The sequence below is a fragment of the Macrobrachium nipponense genome, chromosome 29 (assembly GCF_015104395.2).
Source record: "Macrobrachium nipponense isolate FS-2020 chromosome 29, ASM1510439v2, whole genome shotgun sequence".
NCBI lineage: Eukaryota > Metazoa > Arthropoda > Malacostraca > Decapoda > Palaemonidae > Macrobrachium > Macrobrachium nipponense.
Window position 1 is genome coordinate 36,468,385 of NC_061092.1, and position 22,500 is coordinate 36,490,884.

Here is a 22,500-nt window from a genome sequence, read left to right on the forward strand (position 1 = left end):
ATAAGACACTGTGGAATCAGCCGCGATAAGCGTTGAAAAAAGAATGTGAAGTGGGGAAACCGAAGAATAAAAAAAAATTAAATGAGCGACCCCATTATCAGTAATTGAAAATTGAAAAGGGCTGGATTCAGCCCGAAGATAAAAAACTGAAAATGTAAGAAAATGCAAAAACAACGTTGAGGTGGAATAGCAAAATGATGATGTGTCGGTAAACTATTCTGAAGCAAAAAAAAAAAAAAAAAAAAAAAAGCGCGGATGCTTGTTATACTTGTGGTATATGATAAGACAGACAGTTTGTAAATAATGGAAAAGCAGAAATATAATTGATAATGGAAGAAAGTGTATGAACACATGAAGAAAACATTATTTTCAAATCCAAGGAATGTCAGGGATATGTCGGATGGTCATAAGGCTTGCGGAAAAATCTGATAGGATTGCAGTGTATCTCTCTAGAATGATCAGTAAAATCTGTACGATGAAAGATGTTCACACAGTAGTTCACCCAAAGAATGAAAACATGGAAGTCATGAAGAAAAAAGGGGATAAGGGTTCCTTGGAAACAAATGATTCAATCATTTAAACTTATAAAGGCGGACACTTTAGTCCTAAAATCAACTGGCCCTGCAGCGAAAGCTGCTGTTCAGAAAAGAAACATTATGTCATAGATTCGTGAATTCCAAAAGACTAAACAAATCAAGCAAGAGAGAGAGAGAGAGAGAGAGAGAGAGAGAGAGAGAGAGAGAGAGAGAGAGAAATATAAATGCTGAAGAAAAGAGAAAACACCCGACGAACATAATAGTAAATATTCCAGAAAACAATAAAGAAAATGTAACAAGAAAAAAGCAGAAATCTGTGGCTAAAATATCTGGTAAAATATGAAAACGACTTCAAAAAGGTTGCAACACTGCACCTTAAAAGCAGAGAGATTAAACATCACTTCATGAAATGCTCACCACAGATAAGAAGGAAAACATAAGAATACGCGATGACGTTTTAAATATGCACTGTCTAGGACAGGCTGTGTGTAATAAAAAGCTTTCAGAGGCAGAAGTTTGCGATTGCCAAGAGCGAATAATCTACAAGAGAACTTGTATGCTTATACAGTGTGGGAGCTCCATTGGTTATATAAATAAGTCTGTAATTCAAATGAGACAAAATGTTTTCGTTACCAAAGAAGACGTAGCAAAATGAAAATAAATCTGGTCGTAAGTAAGAAATATGAATCAAAACTACTGAAAAGCTAAATATATGTCATAATCAGATCGATATATTACTACTGACCAAAGACAAACTAAACAACAAAAAGGCTGACAAAAATCAAATAAACTGATACCCACTACATAGTAATTTTATAGGGATCAAGAAAAACTGGAATTACTTTCCTAAACCACACGCATGATTATCTTATTCATTTGAAAACGTCTAATACACTGACATAAAGATGAATATCTTAAAAAAAGATAATGAGAATAGAAGCTTTTCACAGACCAGTAATAGGAAAGGAAATAGCATTCGATGATGAAATAGAAGACTGTGCTAAATACATATGATGGTGAAATAAAACTAACACTTATATGTGGGGACTGAATTGTGGATAGTTGAAAACAGTATCATGAGTGAAAAAGACTTTGCAGGCATCATAATAGATTAATTTATAAGTAGACTGAGAATGTGATCTTTCATATTACCATAACCAGATTAATTAAACAAGGCCGAGAAAAAAAGTTCTTGGGCAATGAAAGAAAATACGATATATAAATTTATAAGGGACTGTAAAAATGATTTTCATAATATTCAAAAGACAGCTAGTTACTGCAGTTACGTAAATAGCATATATAATGTTAACGGAAGTAAATGTGTATACCCTTTCTTTAGTTTAAATGTTAAATCGACTTGCTGAAAATACAATCAAGTTGAAAATGGGCAAACACACTCCATGATTTAAAGATAAATATCAGAAAGTAGGCCATATCGCTTAGAGAATGCAGCCCTTATAAAGAAATGATTCACTGCAGACGCTTTAAAAAGCTCTTACACAATTAATTAATAACAAAGACTAGATTGCTGCAACCACGTCCATAATGATTTAGTTATCAATTCATTGTAATGTAACAAGGTTACATTAATTAACTAGGTAGGTGAGTTAATAATGAATAGAATGACACGGGACGGGGCCACGTATATCCTCACTGAGTTTTTTTGGGCTACCAGGTAAAACAAGCATTTGCATAAAATATTTCTACGCGTACATCCGCATTAAAACAAATGAACGTATGAGCATGGACAAAAATATGCCAACAGAGCCAAAACGTAACAAAAATCATGTAAAAAGGACTTCTGAATACATAACGTAGACAATTTAGCAAGTTGCCTTATGAACTGAAAACGAGAAAACCTGAAGACAGAAAAACTACATACTTCACTATCTAAAAACAGTTCTGACACATGAGAAGTTATTCAAAGACAACTAAAGGAATAGAATATGGACTTTGGGCCAAAGGCCTGGCGCTAAGACCGATGAGGTCATTCAACGCTGAAAGGAAAACTGAGCAGAAAGGTTTGAATGGTGTAACAGGAGAAAAACCTCGCAGTTGCACTATGAAACAATTTTTAGGAGAAGATGGAAAGCAAAATGGAACAAAGAGAATATGAATGGAGATAAAGTAAAAAGGAATGAAAGAGGTTGGAGTTAATGGGGAAGGGACGCTGCAAGAACCTTAAGTAATGCCTACTGTGCACCTCAGGCATTATCCCCCTACGGGAAAAGTAACTATAAATTGCAACAGACAAATAAATGGGTCGTTCCGGTTGAACCATATGAGGGTTCGAGAGGCGAGCCTTCAGATATAAACAAGGACGAGATATTCCTGCTGCTGCTGTTGTCGATGATGATGATGATGATAAGGAAGCATTCAAGAAGGACACGCATGACAGAGAGACAGTTTTTAACCTAGAGGCCTTTGCCAAGAATTGCAAATGAAGAGAGAGAGCCTCGCAAGAGCCAGAGGAGCGAGGCCGGAATGTTTACTTATTCTAATGCTGTTTTCTTGAGTGCCGAGAAAAGAGGAATGTCCCGAAAGGAGCAGGAAATGGGTTTAAGCCCAAGGACACCAAGGGAAGATTGTTAAGTCTTCAGACAATGAGAATACGATAGATTGAAGAGCATAATAAAATATTCATTTCAACGTGCACCCAGACACAAAACATACAAGGAATGCTGATAAGACTATAAAATCTGGCTAGAATAACAATATAAAACATTAATGATGTTGAATTACAGAGCTCCTTTTAAAAAGAGTTCGCAAATTAACTGCAAAAACAACCATAATAAAACCAATAAATCTACTTTGATTTCAATACTTGAACATGACAGACAAGACTCATTCATTCAAATAGAGTAAGCGTCTCTCATTCCTCACAAAAATTCTCAATCCTTCCAACGACATTTAGCAGACTAATCTTTGAGCTACACGATTAGCTTATGTGACTGTTCCGTATCTCTTGAATTAAACTGGCTACATCTAACAGAAACTTGATCTTCGGTACTCATTAACAAACGCAGCTGTCAGATAAAATCAGGTTGCGTTTGTTACCCTTTTAAATTGTTTCACTATAGACATAACGCTCATAACCACATCAATATTCATGTTAAGAACATTGTGCCACTTATAACCACTGAAGAGAACGAAATTTTACGCGTTTTATGATTGCTAATATTAAATACTACCTTCAGTTACTTTTCCAAATCCGAAATTAAATTTGTATTTATCGTTGATTTCACCAACATTTATCTACACCATCATTCAGTATTATCGACGTAGCACTAAAATCGCGTATTCAAGTAATTATTTAAGCAAAGATCATCAAAATAACATGCATTATGCATGATTACTCTATGTCAGAGAGAATAATCTTGAAACGATAGACTGCAAATACAAAACTCTTATGCATGCAGTAAAAGTTAATACATTCTTTCTTGGGGTCTGACACAGAATTCTTTTGAGGAAAACCAAATAGCAAGGGCTTTAGCTAAGTGTGTCACGAATACAAAATCATAAAACTTTTATGAGAACAAAATGATAACATAAAGTAAAGATCAACTTATTTCTGCCCCTAAGATGCCGTCTCAAACACCTCTTGATATCCATTAAAATAGATCTCTTTATATCTTATTATCTCTAAAGTTCAATGAATCCCTTCTCAAGCTGTTACGCAGCATTCACATTGAATTGAAAAAGATCTGAAAAAGCGAAATCTATACCGCAAATAACGAATAAAAAGCACTCACTTCTGACATACGAATAAGCGCAAATTATCCGTAAGCTTAACAAATGGTTTCGGTGTAAACATTCACCAACAACTTGAGAGTGAAAGCCCCAGAAGACATAAGCACACCTACTGATGCGATGGTGTCACATCTAAGAGCTCATTCTTTCGGTGCTAACTAACGACTGCCAGATAATGCCATTTAAAAGCAATGAAAGCGTCGTTACCTCTGCAGGGAAGGCCCTGTTGTCCAGTAAGTGCTCGGAACCCTGCTGGTCGCGTTCTCCGAAGTGAAGACGGGCGTGAGTGACAGTATAGACGTAACTCAATGGGCCGCCCGTGATGTTAATGGCATGGGCGCTACGGGCGGCCCTCCACTCCACGCTGTGACCCGTGTTGAGCAGTTCACCGCCCACCTGAGCTAAGGAGAGATACAGTTACTATTTATTCCTCTCAATAGCATCTGAAAAAATAGCCTTGAGATGAAAGTTTTGCAAGGATTTATCATTTCTTGAACACTAAAGAATGATCCATGAAAAATGACATCTAATAGATATATGCAATACACAAAGGGGTTTCTCAGAAAGAGATCAATATAAAGACTATGCCAGTAACTGAATATTTTTAGAGAGAGAGAGAGAGAGAGAGAGAGAGAGAGAGAGAGAGAGAGAGAGAGAGAGCACAGGTTTTATTTTCTTTTAAGCACTTCAAATGCCCAAAACTGACTTATACAGTTTGTAAAATTTTAATGGCAGGACCTATAGTTTGCAATAATCTACTGATCTTTTTACATATTTAAAAGAGAGATATGGGGTAGATAGAATAGCATCACAAGAAAATACAGAATTTGATCTATTCCAATTATTTTCTAATGTAGATATGAAAAATACTGTTAACTCAATGTTATCGAAGTGAAGTTCCATCTCCCACAAAGAAAAAAATATTTATGGTATAGAATAAACAATAAATCATTATTATTATTATTATTATTATTATTATTATTATTATTATTATTATTATTATTATTATTATTATTATTATTATTATTAAGAAAATGAACCTTATATTATTATATGGAACAACCCCACAGTGGCCATCCATTGACTTGAAATTCAAGCATTCAAAGGATATGGTATTCATATGCATAAAGCAAAAAAAAAAGCTAATAGGAAATAGAAAAAATAAATGAATAAATGAATAATTAATATAGATAAAAGAGTAGGTAAATGTTTAAATACAAGGAGTATTGTTTTAGGATAGTAATGTATTGCTTTGACGTTATAATTGCACAATATTCTCGGAAACTATTTCACAGACTAATGGTGTGAGGAATAAACGACCTCTGGAACTGAAAGGTTCGACAGCGAGGTACATTTACTGCATATTGGTGCTACTGATCTGCAAAAAGGTGGCTCTAGACAGGAAAAGAGGGTTAGGGATCAGTTGTGAATGTGACAGATCTGTTAAAATGACAAACAAGAGACCATCCGTTGAGGGTCCGAGTCCTAACTACAGTGTTAGGAAACAGAAACCTACAACCAAGAACCACTCTATCTAAAAGAGGCAAATCCCTGCTAAAAGCACACATCCCCACCAGTGAGCAGTATTCTAGTTGAGGGAGGACAAATGACTAAAAAAGATCACATTGATTCTATGGTTGTTATTATATATATGGGGCTTTACGTACAATTTGCTGACACTTAAAAAATGTTTCTCAAAAGTAAAACGTGAGTTATAAGTTACACCAAGTATATTGTTCAACAGTGCCCCATCCACTTGAAAGGAGAATGGGGTGGAAAATCTGTATGAGAGCTGTTGATAAATACTGTTTTCTTTTTGCTGGACCTCAAACCCCACCGGCTACAGCGTTCACTGATCCGCTCCAAGTTGCGATTGAGATTAAGGGCAGCTACATTTCTCATAAGTGGAGACTACTACACCTACAAGTGTTGCATAGTCGGTAAAATGAGCAATCTAGTTTTTCAGGCCAGAAACCATATTACTCCTATACACTAAAAATAAGAAATAGCAGCGGACCAAGAACACTACGCTGTGGAACTCCAGAGTCCAGACACAATGGGTCTTGGTTCGCTAAAGATCCCATCAACAGCAACTCGCTGCTGCCCACCTTTACAAAAATCTTTAAGTAATCCTAAAACATCCACCCAATCCAAGATTCTGCTTAAAATATAAACGGAGAACCCATCAAATTCCGGAAATTTCAATGAGTAAATGGCAGAGAAAAAAATGGCAACTGCCGCCTTTCTGGATAATTCTGAACCGACCATCGCCCACCTCCCTGCCCTGATGTCTACCTCCTCCCCAAAACAAAAAGAATCGCACAATGTCCCCTGGGATTCGTCTGGTATTTCAGAGAAAAAGATAAATTCTATGAATCATGCCTTTGAGAAATTGAAATTCATAAATACAATGATTTGCATAGAAATTATCATTTCATTTCAGATATATCCATTTTCCTATTCAGAATGAATGCAGTTTGCATTTTTAAAACTTATCACTTTTCACATCAAAATTACGCACTTCACCTCATCTAAATCACCATAATAAAAAACTGCGAAACTCTTTCGGAATGAAATTTACTCCCTTGATTATGACGCCACAGTAAGATAGAATATTGTCGAGTGATAATTATGAAGCACTATTACTTAAACGCTTTATATCCACTACTTCAAGTCAGGTTTTCACGGGCATAGAATTAACAGTCAATTCTTGCAAAAAAGGAGCAACTCGAGTACAGTCGTGAGGTTCTAAGACCACCCTACAAAACTTCCTTATCAAATACACTCATAAAGACATAAGACTTTCATTCACGTAAAGATTCAAATTCTTCACGAAATCTACCTTCCCCCCAACAAGTCAATCCATGTGGGATCTAAAATCTTCGAGCAAAGTCTCGCTACAAAGTCCACTCGTGAATGATCTAAAACCTTCAGGCAAAGCCTCATCCCCAAGACCATTCGTGAAGGTACTACGATCATCAGGACATCCTCCTTAGCAAGTCCGTTCGGGAGGGATCTGAATCTTCTAGCAAAGCTCCCTTGCCAAGAACATTCATGAAGGATCAAAGCATCTCTCTCGAACAAAGCCTCCTTGCAAACATTGGGTCAATTTCACCACTAGCAACAGGGCATCGACTTAGATCTACAAATTTCTCCAAAAGTTGAATAAGAATATCACTGGTGCTTCCGGTGTAAAAATTAATGTGCATGGTTAGTGTTTAGTAAAACTTCAAAGACAGGCCCTAATGAATACTTAGTATGACTAACAGATAAGCGATTTTTGGGGGTAATTAAGGAACGGAAACATAGTAGGTCAAATCTTGTAAACTTGCAAATTAAAGAACAATTTTTACATAGATTAGGAAACAGCAAATGTATAAACTCGTTAGATCAAGAGATAGATACCAGTTTTCATAGATTCGTTACGTAAAAGAACATCAACCCAGAGATTCTTTTAGATAATAACGTGATTATTTAGTTCTCTTTATTAAGGACTAATACTTTGTAAAAGCTGAGAAAGCGCAGCATTATACTAAAGGTGCCAAGAGTGAAAACTGCTTAAGCTTGGTGCCCATGCCCTCAGTGTAGCGCAATCCAATTTTCATACAAGCTTCACTAAATGATATGAACCTCATAATTTTGGCTATGATATCTTTACACCTACAATTGCGGATACTTGATTTTCTATTACACTGTATCTTTCATTCCACCTTGTAGTATGTTCTTTACCAATTAATAGCAGACCACCGTTCAGTTCATCAAGAAATATGACGAGGTAACTTCAGTTTTTTCCCTGACAGTGAAGGTGAAGTTTACAAGTTTTGTGTTTTTACATATTTTGTTTTGGGACCGGAAACTGATTTTACAAACTTTCTTTTATTAACTTATAGTGTCTAACGGTGAGTTTATGTTTATTTTTGCAATTGGTATATGGTCGAGTTTTCGAACCCTTGATCTTCAGTGAAGGTTCACAGTCACTGTATATCCAAGAAGGACGAGAACACTTCTTTTTCAATCGGAGACGTCCATGTGATACTGGCCTTCAGTCTTGTAGAGATTTATTTGTTCCTTTTAACTACAACGATATTTCTATCTAGGGCAGAGGGGTCCTTAAGATATTTGGCGATTTCAATAAATTTCTTTGCAACATTTCCCTTTCGATGTTATTACTTTTCGGAAATAAGTTTGTTGGCTTCCTGCCTCTTCCCATTGCCTTCTAGATTAATGACGCCTCTCACCTCCTATTCTCAAGGGAAATGTATTTTCTAGGGCGCCCAGCAGACAGTGAATAAGATGAACAAAAACAGAAATATACATATAAAAAATATATATATTTCCTTCACACGCCTGTTTTCCAGCAGTGACCATAAAGTCACTATAGAAATGTTCAACCAGCGTAAAAACAACCGTACGAATCAGAAATGACTCCTCTACCGGTTCGTCATTCATTTTTTGACATGTTTTATTAGATATATATATATATATATATATATATATATATATATATATATATATATATATATATATATATATATATATATATATATATATATATATATATATATATATATATATATATATAATTAAAAGTAAAATGACAGCTAAGCACAACAATATTATATATATATATATATATATACTATATATCTATAATATATATATATATATATGAATAACTTGATCACGAAGTATATAAAACGTGATGCTATGTATAAATAAAGGTTTTTACCACGAAGGAAAATTGAAAATCTTTTCAATTTTCCTTCGTGGCAAAAACCTTTATTATATATATATATATATATATATAATATATATATATATATATGTATATATATATATATGAGTATATATGAGAGACAGAGAGAATATGAGAGAATAAAGACAAATGGGATACGAAACATCTACAACTGAAAGAAATAGATATTAAGTAGTTGTGCACTAAATTTATCTTATAGAAATAATAAACAGGATAAATACTATTAATTTCAATTCCCAAAATTTTAATCTTAGTTTAGATATAAAGTAATTAGATGTGATTAACAGCAGGTCAATTCTTAAATAACGATTAAATAAAATCTAAGCGTGTTACTAATCAATCGTCATTACATAAATACATACATACTATATATACCATACATACATATATACACACACATTTTATAAATATATATATAAGGGTACTACTATATATATATATATATATATATATATATATATATAGCTATATATATGTGTGTGTGTGTGTGTGTGTGTGTGTATGTGTGTGATTATCAGTCATACATCAAATACATACATATATATACACACATTTATAAATATATAGATATATATATATACATATATATAATATATTAAATATTATATATATATATATATAATATAATATATATCTATATATATATGTGTGTGTGTGTGTGTGTGTGTGTGTGTATGTATGTATGTATCTATTTATGTATGCCTGATTATCACTAACACGCTTAGTTTATATATATATATATATATATATTATATATATATATATATATATATATATATATATATAGTGTGTGTGTGTGTAATAATCTGTGTTGTGTGTAAATAACCTTCTCTTCGCCAGTTATTCCTCTTACTGAAACAATGACTGGGAATAATTACAATAAATTACTCTATCTCATGGAGTTTGAGGGAGAAAATCCCGCTTCAAAAGTCTTCAACTTTTTATGGCCACAAGAAAGAAATCTCATATTATTTTGGGAATAAGACTATTTCTGTGTGACACGTGCAGTACATCATTTTCTCCATTTTATATTCTCACAAGAACTGAAAATGTATCCCATGAAAATATCAAAAACGTTGTTGCTAGCTAAAGTAATATGACAGGAATAATAAAGTTTTACTAAAAATATATCTTGATCAAGCAAGCTTTCGGTGATATTTCCTGTAGTGGAATAAATAAGAAGTATAAGGTAGAATTAACGTATTGGTTTTTGTTTAGTCCTCTTTCTTTTTGTGTCTCATCTCACGTATCTCATTATTTAAAAATTAGCTTAATCAAGATGGCGAAAGGTATATTGTACAAATTATTGTGCACAATAGTAAACATTAACTTCACAAAATGTTATTAAAGACTTTTCAATATTATCATTGTTTCGATAGCGGTAGTATGAGTATATAATAGAATTATTAGTAGATGCAAAGTCAGACGAGTTAAATTATTTACTTTAATTTCATTAATTAAAGGTAGAAGCTCATACTCAACAATCCAAACTTTATATTAGTATTTAATAATGATCTTTTGGTTGTTTTTGCTGTCATTATGTTGCCAGAATTTTGAGACCTGTTATGTGCTTTCTCCAAGGTTATTATAATTATTATTACTGTTCTCATTTTCATAATTTTATTTGTCTATCTCAGTCATCCTATTCGACTGGGTGGTATTTATAGTGTGGAGTTTCGAGTTGCACCCTGCCTCCTTAGGAGTCCATTACTTTGCTCAATGTGTGCTGTTTCGAATAGCACTCTCTTCTGGATGCTACTCCGGCATCTAGTTTTTCCGGGTTCCTTCTCAGGGATCTTGGGATCATGCCTAGTGTTACAATGATTATGGGTACAATTTCCACTGGCATAGCCCATTTCCTTCTTATTTCGATTTTCATATCTTGATAGTGCATTATTATTATGAATTATTAATATCATTATTATTTGTAACATTGGTTGCAGATACCAATACAAATATTTCAAATCCAGCCAACAATGAAGCTTAAAGATATAGCATATAGTAGTAATCGCCAAAATGATTTCTTATGCTGCATATCGACAGTCAAGACAGTGTCTATAATTATAATGGCTACGATTTTCTAGCTTAATGCATTTCCTGTTCAAGTATGAAATCTCAGAAAAGTGACTATGTAAGCTATTGCACGCGAGAAATGGTATACAATTTTTAGTAATGCCATTTCGACTCGAGACAGAACAACGTAGGCTATTCTGCAAAAATAATGGAAGAAAAAGAAATCATGAAACCTCTGTTTGCGATATAGTAAAATTACACAGTTCAGAATATCGACAAAGTTATGACGCGCTCGTTAGGGGAATCAAACTTACTTAAATGTCACTCTTCCAAGTGCCACACACATCTTCAGCTACGAAAGAGATGAGTTTGTTAAACTTAATACAATCATTGCAATATATATCAAGATTTTTCCTAACAATATCGACAATGAAAAGGCGGAGCAGGTGACTTCGACTGCTATGAATTCTAGCTGTAATTATCTGTAATTAAGCATCTACACTCAAATAAGCAAAGGAATCGTAAACCAGAATTTATTTACATTAGCCGTTACAATAATACATTTCCAGAAAGCTGCAATTCACTGATTAAGAATTCTTGACTCCTATTCAGTCCCTGTCATGAGATGCTGCAACGACAATATAAGATTCATGAGCAGAATATTCACGTTTGTATCACTGTTAATGCAGATTCCTGTGTTCATCTCTCTTTAAATACAGACTCTGGTCAGCACCGTACATATTTAAACAATGTGAAGAAAGAGAATTTTTATCAGCAAAAGTCAGAACTACATTTCCTAACTGTATTTCATACAATGACCTTTCACCTGTGACCTTTAGGCTCCATCAATCTATCAATCTGTAGTTCACCACTTTCCAGATATCTATTCCATGATCAATTTCTCTTCTCTGAATTCCCTAAGAACAATCTAGAGTATTTGTGAAAGGAAGGGCGACAAGGAAGAAGTGAAAAACAGTTGAGCAAATACTTGTATTTTAATCGTCTGCAAGATCGTTGTACCGTCTTCTTGTCATATATATGTTGAATTTCAACCAATTTGCATCAGTACTTTGAAAACGTAACGTGTCTATGAAGTACAGCCGACACCGATCAGGATTTACAACCGTTTTTCATTTCATCCTAGAAGTGTTTGGTATGTAAAAATCACGTATCATACGTGGTCAGAATCATATACATACATACATACATACATACATTACATACAAATATATATATATATATTATATATATATATATATATATATATATATATATTTATATATATGTATATATATACATATATTACACACACACCCACCCCACCACCCCTCCAATATATATATATATATATATATATATATATATATATATATATATCATATATACACACACATTTATATAGATACATATAAGTAGATATATATATATAGATATATATATTATATAATATTAGTAATATACCTATATAATATATTATATAATACAAACACACACACCACACAACAAACACACCCATATATATATGATACATAATATATATATATATATATATCTATAATATTATATATCTATATATATATATATCTATAATATAATATAATATATAATACACCACACACACACACACACACACATATATATAGTATATATTTATATATAATATAGGTATATATGTGTGTGTGTATATATATATATATATATATATATATATATATATATATATATATATATATATACAGGCAGTCCCCGGGTTACGACGGGGGTTCCGTTCTTGAGACGCTTCGTAAGCTGAAAATCGTCGTTTAAGCCGGAACATCGTAAAATATCCTGAGAAAACTTTACTTTTAATGTAAACTGCATTCTTATTGTATTTTTCATAAAAAAAACCCTTCAAATATTGATTATTTTGCATTTTTGGTGTCATATTTCATCTGCCAGATGAGAGTTGTAGGCGTTGTAACCCTGGAACATGCGTCGTAACCCTGGAAATAATGTCTGATGAATATAATTGAGAAGCTCCTTATCCTTCGGGAAGTGTCGTAAACCTCGAACCTGTGCGTAACCCAGGCTGGCCTATATATATATATATATATATATATAGATATATATATATATATATATACTATTATAATATATAATATATATATAATATCTATAAATATATATAATTTAGAAGCTCCTTATCCTCGGAACGTCGTAACCCGAACCTGTCATAACCCAGGGACTACCAATATATATATATATATATATATATATATATATATATATATATATATATATATATATATATATATATATATAAAGCCCTTCTTTATGCATTAAAATCTGTATTGCTTTGGGGTTTGAGGAAACAACGGTAGATCAGTGATAAATATATATCACTGAAAGTTTGAAACATGGTTTTTTAAGGCTATTTTTGTTAAATATCATGCTTTTCGATCTCTAATTTTGCTCCTGTACTTAAAAAATCTATTCGTGTCTTTTTCTTACAGATGATCTTTTCAAACTACGGAATCTACGATTTACTGGACACTTTGGCACGTTTCATGTGCATGACCTGGTAAGTTTTACAATCAAATGTAACAAAAACTGAACAATACACAGACAAATTTCGTACAGAAAACCCTGGTCAATAAATCTGAGAACAAGATACATCGAAAAGCAAATAGATAACGCAGCATCCAGACAAAGACGTCATCATAATCTTAAAGATTCAAGGTAACGGTTAATACTGGGCCCTTCTATTATTCAGCATTTACTGGCCCTTTTATTATTCAGCATTTAGATTCCCAAATAAAAGTGCAATTCGAAATTGACCTTTCTCCATTCATATAAACTTGAAGACAAAAGACATTCCAGTTGTGATCCTAACGACACAATCCGTTGAAGGCAGTGCCTATTTTTTCACGAGTTGAAAATCGATCAGTCCAAAAGGTCACAATGCAAATACAGATAGAAACGCTTTACAATTCAAAAATGGAGAGAGAGAGAGAGAGAGAGAGAGAGAGAGAGAGAGAGAGAGAGAGAGAGAGAGAGAGAGAGAGAGAGAGAGAGAGAGAGAGAGAGAGAGGGCTTTATATAAAAAATATTTGCAATCCAAATGTGGAGAGAGAGAGAGAGAGAGAGAGAGAGAGAGAGAGAGAGAGAGGCTTGTAAATTAAAATATATATGACAAAGTCGATTACATTTCCAAAAATAGGGAGAAAAAATACGGAGAGAAAATTCCTGGAGAGAGGGTCTAAAGAACCCCAATAAAGTTCTGTTGGAAGGAAAACACAGGAGTGGTAGGCGAAGTCGTATCAAGGAGACATGAACATGAATCTTCCCTTAAGACAAACGGCAAATGGCTCAAAGAATAGCCGAATATTTTCTTTGTTGCTGGAACTTTGGTGATTCCGAGAGAGCGGTGAAACAGGAATCACAAAAACGCTCCAATATTGAACTGACACAAATCCAATGTAAGAAATGAAAAATAAATAAAAAAGAAATACTTTAGCATAAGAGCGAATAAGTACATTAGAGGGAGAGTATGGGTGGGGCTAGGGAAGGTGGGGAGGTTAACGATGACAGTCTTTTGTGTATTGTAAGCAATTTTTGCAGTCACTCATTCGCTGCGCCTTATTTTTGCCGCATCTTGCGTGCTTGTTGCAACCTTACTACTCGAAAAAAAAAATATAGCAGAAAGATACTCGTTAGCTAAATTTAGTCTACTCCCCTTATCTCTCACATCATACTTTCAGAGGGCCAGAACTCTAGATCGAATGAACATAAGGAGACCGAAAGGGATCGTTAAGACTCCTCTCTTTAATGACCGAGTCTTTGCAAAAATCGGATAATGAAGACACGAACAAATTACATTTGCTATGTAATTTCTCGGAATGTCATCTAACGTCGACGAAATCGCAAGGATGGTTTAATTTCTCAAAGGATTTCTCAGTTCTGTTTAACCAGAGAAAAATTAGATTCCATGGAATAGAGATGTTTTCATGATGAAAGGATGAATGAAATTATTACTAGTAATAGTAATACTATAAATAACTATGGTATATCAAACAATAATTTATATATATATATATATATATATATATATATATATATATATATAATTATATATATAATATATTACATACATTTTTTTTTACCAACAAGGCACTTCTCTTAAGAATAGTAAGGTTCAGTGACATTCGAGACGGTCACAGACACAGACTTCTCTCTTCCAGTCTTCATCTTTATCTGTACACAAGAAACATTCATTTTCTTCGTCGCTATGGATTATCATTCTTGCAATCGCGTTTTCCTTCCACTCTCTCAAGATGAGGAAACCACCTCACCTTCCATTAATCTTTTTATCACATTACCCTATGATCTCTCTCTCTCTCTCTCTCTCTCTCTCTCTCTCTCTCTCTCTCTCTCTCTCTCTCTCTCTCTCTCTCTCATGCACACCGGATACAGTCAACCTTTGTCTTGTCATTCCTTTACGCTCAGACTTTGGTTTAACGCCAATCACTATTACTCTTGCAAGATGCAGCGAATTAAGCAATAGAATTCGCATCGTCTGCAACGTGGGAAATCACCAAATGGCAAGGAGATGGAATTAGTAGCATTACAGCTGTTGCAGAAGCTCGGGGGAATGACTATGATATTTCATACTGGCGTTCTAAACGGGCAGGCAAATTTTACAGATGCGCAGAATGCGAGATGAAAGAAGGGTTTAAGGAGAGGAATAACGATAATGACGAGACAAATTGATCGAAAAGTTTGTTTCCTATGTAATACATATACGACTTCATGAACACAAAAGGCTCTTAACTGGTGGCATTTTACTTTCATTTCTAGTTAATTTATTCTGCTTTCTATATCACAGCATCTATTGTTAATTGAAGAACACTTTCCTCACAATAATTCACGAGGTATCCAACTTTTCATACCCTTTAAATTACTTCAACTGCGTCAGCTATATGTAATATTACCTCGTGTTCATATACCTCCTTAAAAATCACAGACCCTAAGGTAAAAATGTTTCAATTCTCTGGAAGACGAGTTTGCAACACGTCGTCCCATTTCCATTGATGGCACCTGGAAACACCAAACCTTGTTTTCCTTTCAGTTTTATCATTCTCTTGTTCATAACAATAATTTTTTACAGCCTTTTAAATAACGTATAGTATATTTCACTAAGACCTATTAAAACATGATTATTTCTAAATGACCGACAAAAGCCAAGACTAAACATAAATATCTTGAGACACTGTTCGGAAAAATGCTGAACACGATGTACAGTATATTTATAGTACAGCTTTTCATTGTGGCTGTATCTTGTCTATAACACAGTTATGTAGATAACTATGCGCCAAATGCAGACGAAATGTTTCAGGGTCATACAATCTAGTGAGGAATCTGAATAGGGTTACAACAAAACAGAATTCAGCTCACGTTACCATAATAAAAACGGGTAGGAAAATCGTGACTTTCTCTGGCATATGCATTTTAATACATAAATACTGGTAAAATGCTAATTCAAGTAGGTACTTTTTATCTATAGAAAGCATTATCGAGGAAATTCTTTCTTGAGCGTAAAATGACTTTGGAGATGGCAAATATTTTCCGAAAAGAAGCTCTGCCAAATTCGTTCTTTTTGGATACATATCGCAATCATATTACTCGTCAGAAATAAACATTAGTTAGCAATTAGATCTTTGGATGGATTATCTAGCGATTTCCCTAATACTAAAGACGCATAAAATCTTACATATATCTGTAGATGATTCGTTAAACATAAGGAGAGATAGCCATCAATTTGCAGTTCTATATATAATCGTATTTGCTAGCAATTCTCCGTCGGAATATATTTTGGAGTCTCCATCCTCAGTACATAAATCATCTAACTCTCTTCTTTCGTTAAGCCATGTAACTTACTATGCACTACTAAGCACTACTACAGAGATGGTTGTTTCCCTTGAACATCACAGCATGGGAGTACTTGTCAATTTTTAACATCGAAGGAGAGCTGTCTCAACCATAAGATAACACCAATAATAATTTTTCTCATGAACGATTAGGTTTAACAACTCCAGAGTGAGATGTATTCCACTTTGTTGCATGGGTTATAATCAGCTTTCTCTTGATCTCAGCAATTCTTTTGGGTTTAGTCTGCTAACTCAGTGCCACTAAGTAGCAAACGGAACTAAGTCCAATCGGGCCAGCCCCGAAAACAATGCACAATTCAGATATACAAGAGAGAGAGAGAGAGAGAGAGAGAGAGAGAGAGAGAGAGAGAGAGAGAGAGAGAGAGGAAAACCAAACTTACACCTAATTAACGCTTTTTCTGAGAGAAGTGGATGGAAGAATACTAAGATGATGATATAAGGTCTAAATTTTGGTTTAAACTAATTTCATGTGGTTAAACCGTAAGATAAAAAGTCCCATTGCAATCACCCGATTATATTTAAAGGCAGTTTCCATCATAAACTTGAATATTATTTTATCAAGTACACTCAACTATCAATAAAACATACTAAAATAATGCACTGCGCATTAAACCATGATTACGACTTAGACATTGTTACGTAATAATAACCAACCAACAGGATGCATTAATGTAAAAAACTTCAAATAATCAAGATAAAATAATAAATTATCAGACAAAAATTCAAATGAATTAGATAAAAAATAGATAATCAGACAAAAAAAACTGATGTTCAGTAAGTCAACAAAAAGATTCGAACAACAATTTCGGGCAAAAATAAATTCTAAGAGATAATAATATTTTGAAATATATAAGAATTTGTTTTTTTTTAAATTGGAAAGATAAACACATTTAAAGCTCACAAAAAACAGATAGCGCGAAGATACACCCGTGCAAATAAAAACCGGCTAAGTCAACCCAAATAAAGCCCTATCCATCTGGCTAAAAAAAAAGTGTAAACAAAGAACGAATAACGAAAAGAATTTGGGAAAAACTTAACCAGATATTGGTCGGCGATAGGCCCCGAGGACTCTCATTAATGAGGCGGGGCCTGGCGTGATGTATTAGGTAGGACAGATACATGATCATTATCGCTCACTGTAGTAGGCTCAGTAGGAAAGATGTCTTTCTCTCCCAGTCTTATCTTGCTCTTTATAATGTACCACGCTATCATCTTTTCTCTTTCTATTAATTTATCCACACCTTACTTCAATAAACTTATATTTTCATTAACTTTTGAAATTATATCTTTGCGTGGTAACAAAGGAAAGTATGGGAACTTCTAATTAACGAACTTTTCATTTATGTTTGTGCGTCCACTAATGACCAGCAGGTATGCTGATGTTAAATTCAACAAACAAACAGCTCTAGAAAATAAGAAAGCGTATTTATCCTGACTGCAGGCCATTGCCTACAGATTACAATGCGATCCCCGGGGCTTCCCTCGCTGTGAAAGTACTGTACTAAAATGTTCCGCGGATGCAAAGCCCGTTTATTTCTTCCAATGAATTCGCATAAATGATGAACTAGGCCAACGATTCGCAGAACATCATCACTATTAAGAGAATTAAAATACATTAAGGACCTAATTTATTTCAATACGTATTAATTAAGCTTTCCATCAGCGGCGGTCTCCAGAGACTACTCTAAATAAGCAGCTTATGATTAATGTCGGCTTTACCTTTTTTTCCGGCATTATTCAAACCTTCAAATGTCCTTAGTACTCTGAATGCTGATAATAACGAAAGGGGTGGCAGTGGTTAGTGGATTCTATTTCATGACATTAATAACGAAACCAAAGGGAAATATACGTTCGTTAAGCCAGTAATTGGCCTTGCTAATTGCCAAAATATTTTGTAGGGAGTTTTGTTGTCAACGATGTCACTGTAATTCCATCAACCAACAGTAGCAGCAACTATCTACTAGGTACAACAACACATCAACCCGTTCATTTTTTCAGGAGAGAGAGAGAGAGAGAGAGAGAGAGAGAGAGAGAGAGAAATACCTATTTCATCAGCAGCACCCAATTATGGAGCCAGTATTTCCATATTAGTTTGGAATTTTCCTTATTCAAGCTCTTGCTCTGAAGCCACAGGTCAACAATATATTTGTATGTTGAGGCATTTCTCTTAAGCAATTTGCAAACATCCTAATGAACCCTACCAGTTCATTCGATAAGCCACAGGATTATTTCCATGGAAATTGCTGCTAAAATGATCACATGAACTGTTCCTTTGCTGACTAATGTAGCGAGCCTCCAAAACGCGGCCTCCGGAGAGAAGAATGAAGACCAAAACGTGAAACTGATAAGATAAACCAATTGCAAATGAAAGGCAAATGCCAATGGGCGGGTCGCAAGTTTTCATTAGACTTTAACAGGATTACGATTTGCATTCCCGTTGATATGGATTTTAGTGTCATCTCTATTGGAAAGATATTACGGTCGATAAAAATGAAAATGCTTTTATCAGTTTCCGATAATGCCGTTGTTGTCGATGAATTCTCTTTTTGCACAATTACCGATGGCAAAATAATCAGCGAGGAGTCATGAGAGAGAGAGGTGATGATTATGTCCGGTGATCAGGTGGGTGATGGTGAAAAGTGAGGGAGGGAGGCTGGGGCCGGGAGAGGCGCTTAGATCAAGTTGGGGAACAGGGAACAGGAGGAGAATAATCTGGAGAGGAGAGAGTGGAAGATTTGGGACGAGAGTACGGATAAGGATGAAGAAAAGGGGCCCAAAGTGGGGTAGAAGGAGAGGGAGAAGCGAAGAATGGCAGGAGAAATGGAACACATAGAAGACGAAGAGAAAGTTAAGCATGAGGAAAGTAGATGCAAGAAGAAGATTACGAAGTGGAACTGGTAAGGAGAAGGAGGAGGAGGAGGAGGAGGAGGAGGGGGGGGGAGAGAAAGCTGAACACGTGGAAGAGAACCTAGGAAGTTGTGATAATTAGCAATCACCACTATTAGTAATACTTTTTTTTAGGGTGGTTTGCCATACCGAGTAACATTTTTTCTCAATTTCAGATTTTCTATGTCAATTCAAGTATACCATAATCTCTCTCATATCAAGTACAAATTTCATCTATTTGAGGCTGCTTCGACACATCATTTACCTCCAAATTCCCTCATTAAAGGTTTGGGTCGTATCAAGACTCCAATTCCTTGAATTACGATGAGTGAAATACACAAGTGGACAGTGAACTCAGACCTGAGATGTGCCATAATTTCAGTCCGATTCCACATTTTCTACTGCAAATTTATTCTGCAGGTTTCAATGATCAACTGGCTCATTTCCCGTTCGGCTGTGTGGTAAGTTATATCTGTTGTTATTTGTTATTAATTGCATTTGCTGTCATCAGTTTATTGTTTCATATTTAGGTTTCTGGGTATTGGGTTAAATATTCTTCTTTATTTACTAGTATTCATTGTATGCAATTATTCTTATTCCTTATTATTTTTCACTCTTTTTCTCTTCATTCATGGGCTACGGTTTTTGGAAGGTTGCTATTCAGCAACAACAAGCACAACAGCCTGCCTCACCGGTTAAGATAGCAAACGAAGCTGGTCTCACTGGAGTAGACAGTATTTCAAGTTATGCGTCAGTCGTATTTGACCTGATGATACCTGCGGTACATCTCCCAACAATACAGAACAGGAGTCGAACCCAGACTCTAAACAGTAAACTATTACCAGTAAGGCCAAGCCTCATAAATATAAATGTATACACACATACACACACACACACACACACACATATATATATATATATATATATGCATATGTATGTATACATATGTATGTATGTATATCCTAATATATAGGTACAAACCCTATCCTCGATGTTAAGATGCTGCATGATTATAGGTTTCGCCAGTCTTTTCACAAACCTCTTGTCATATCAACAATACTTTCCCGTAACTTTGTGCTTCAAGAACTTTTGCAATAGCTAGAGGAACATAATATGCTTTTGCATATGTACAAGAAATTCGTTGGAGGTAAGCACTGGTAAAGGTTAATATACACTGAACTTTTTAAAACAAAAGTAAACCCCTTAATTTGAAAATTACATGTAAGAAAAATAAGAAGGCGAACAACATCCACAATTCGTTTCAGCTATTGGAAAATTATAAATAAAGAAAACAGAGATATCTGATATGTAAAGCTGCCTCTTTCGAATTACCTGTGCTTATACTTCCCACTCTACTCATTAACCCGAAATTTATTTGGGTCTTTCCAGGCACAAAACCTAAGTTTCATCTCTTTAACAATACAAACCTTTTGAGAGAATCATGCTTAAACAAAATCACGGAATGTCGAAAGCATCTGGTATTCTTGAACTAAATATTTGCAAGTAAGGACGAAAGCGCATACAAATACATACAGGACATTATATATATATATATATAATATATATATATATATATATATATATATATATATATATATATATATGTATATATATCTATATTATATATATAATATATATATATATATATATATATATATATATATATATATATATATATATATGTGTGTGTGTGTGTGTGTGTGTGTGTGTGTGTGTGTGTGTGAACAATTGATATTCGACTAAGCCATGCAGACCAGCAATATACTCTGAAAGACCATGAACATGACTACCTGACAAGTTCCATTTCACTCTAAAACTACAATCAATCAATCTAAGTTTGACATATTACTTAGAGGAGGTTGGCAACCTTCTCTGTCTCTCTTGTAAGATGACAGATATACAAATAACAAACGGAAACAACGTCTCGTATATGAGCAATCTGAAAATTAGTAGTGAGAAGTACATAAAAAATTGTCAAGCTTTTTATCAGTTTCTCTTCCTTAGATTTGCGAAGAAAAGAGCCTTTTAAGTTAGATAATATATTCTGCAAACTGTAAATGTAAGTATATACACATAAAACTGGTGAAAGCTAACAATACAGTCCATATATGTACATATACACTAGAAATAAGGGAGGTAGGCAAAGCTTTGGTACAGTAACAAAAATGGGAAAGGAATTCTTACCCCAATTTGCACTAAAACCTCTAGCGACTGTAAAGCGAAACCTATGATTAAAATGTGATGCCTCAAATTTATTTAGCACAAAAGGTATTGTCGTCTCTCTCGTAGGGTGAATATCTGATACATTTTGCGAACAGGAAGAAAATTACACAATGAATTCATTTATTCTACAGTAAAATATTGCAAATATAGTACAACTAATTCTATAGTAAACTATTCCATTGGGGCCTGACAAAATTCATATAAATCCTTTTTTACTGAACATCCTCGACAACTGCACCACAAAACTTTATACATAACCTGAATTCGTGCCAAAACAAAAAGGACTGTGTGCTTGGCAAGATCTGATGCCAAGAGGAGGTCTTTAAAAATGTGACCAAACTTTGACAAATTTATCTGTACTTTTCGGATACTCACTCTTTCTCTCTCTTTTTAGCTCATTCGTCTTCAC

General features: G+C 34.2%; 1 protein-coding gene across 3 annotated transcripts in view; it reads right to left on the minus strand.

The window, feature by feature from the left end:
• Positions 1-22,500, minus strand: part of LOC135206242 (carbonic anhydrase-related protein 10-like) — a 646,502-nt gene that overhangs the window by 151,623 nt on the left and 472,379 nt on the right. For 2 of the 3 annotated variants that reach the window (XM_064237621.1, XM_064237622.1), the window contains one exon: positions 4,494-4,682. The exons of the other annotated variant lie outside the window; for it this stretch is intronic. In XM_064237621.1, the coding sequence (XP_064093691.1) occupies positions 4,494-4,682 (189 nt within the window). The remainder of the gene's footprint in view (positions 1-4,493; positions 4,683-22,500) is intronic. 3 annotated transcript variants of the gene reach the window in all.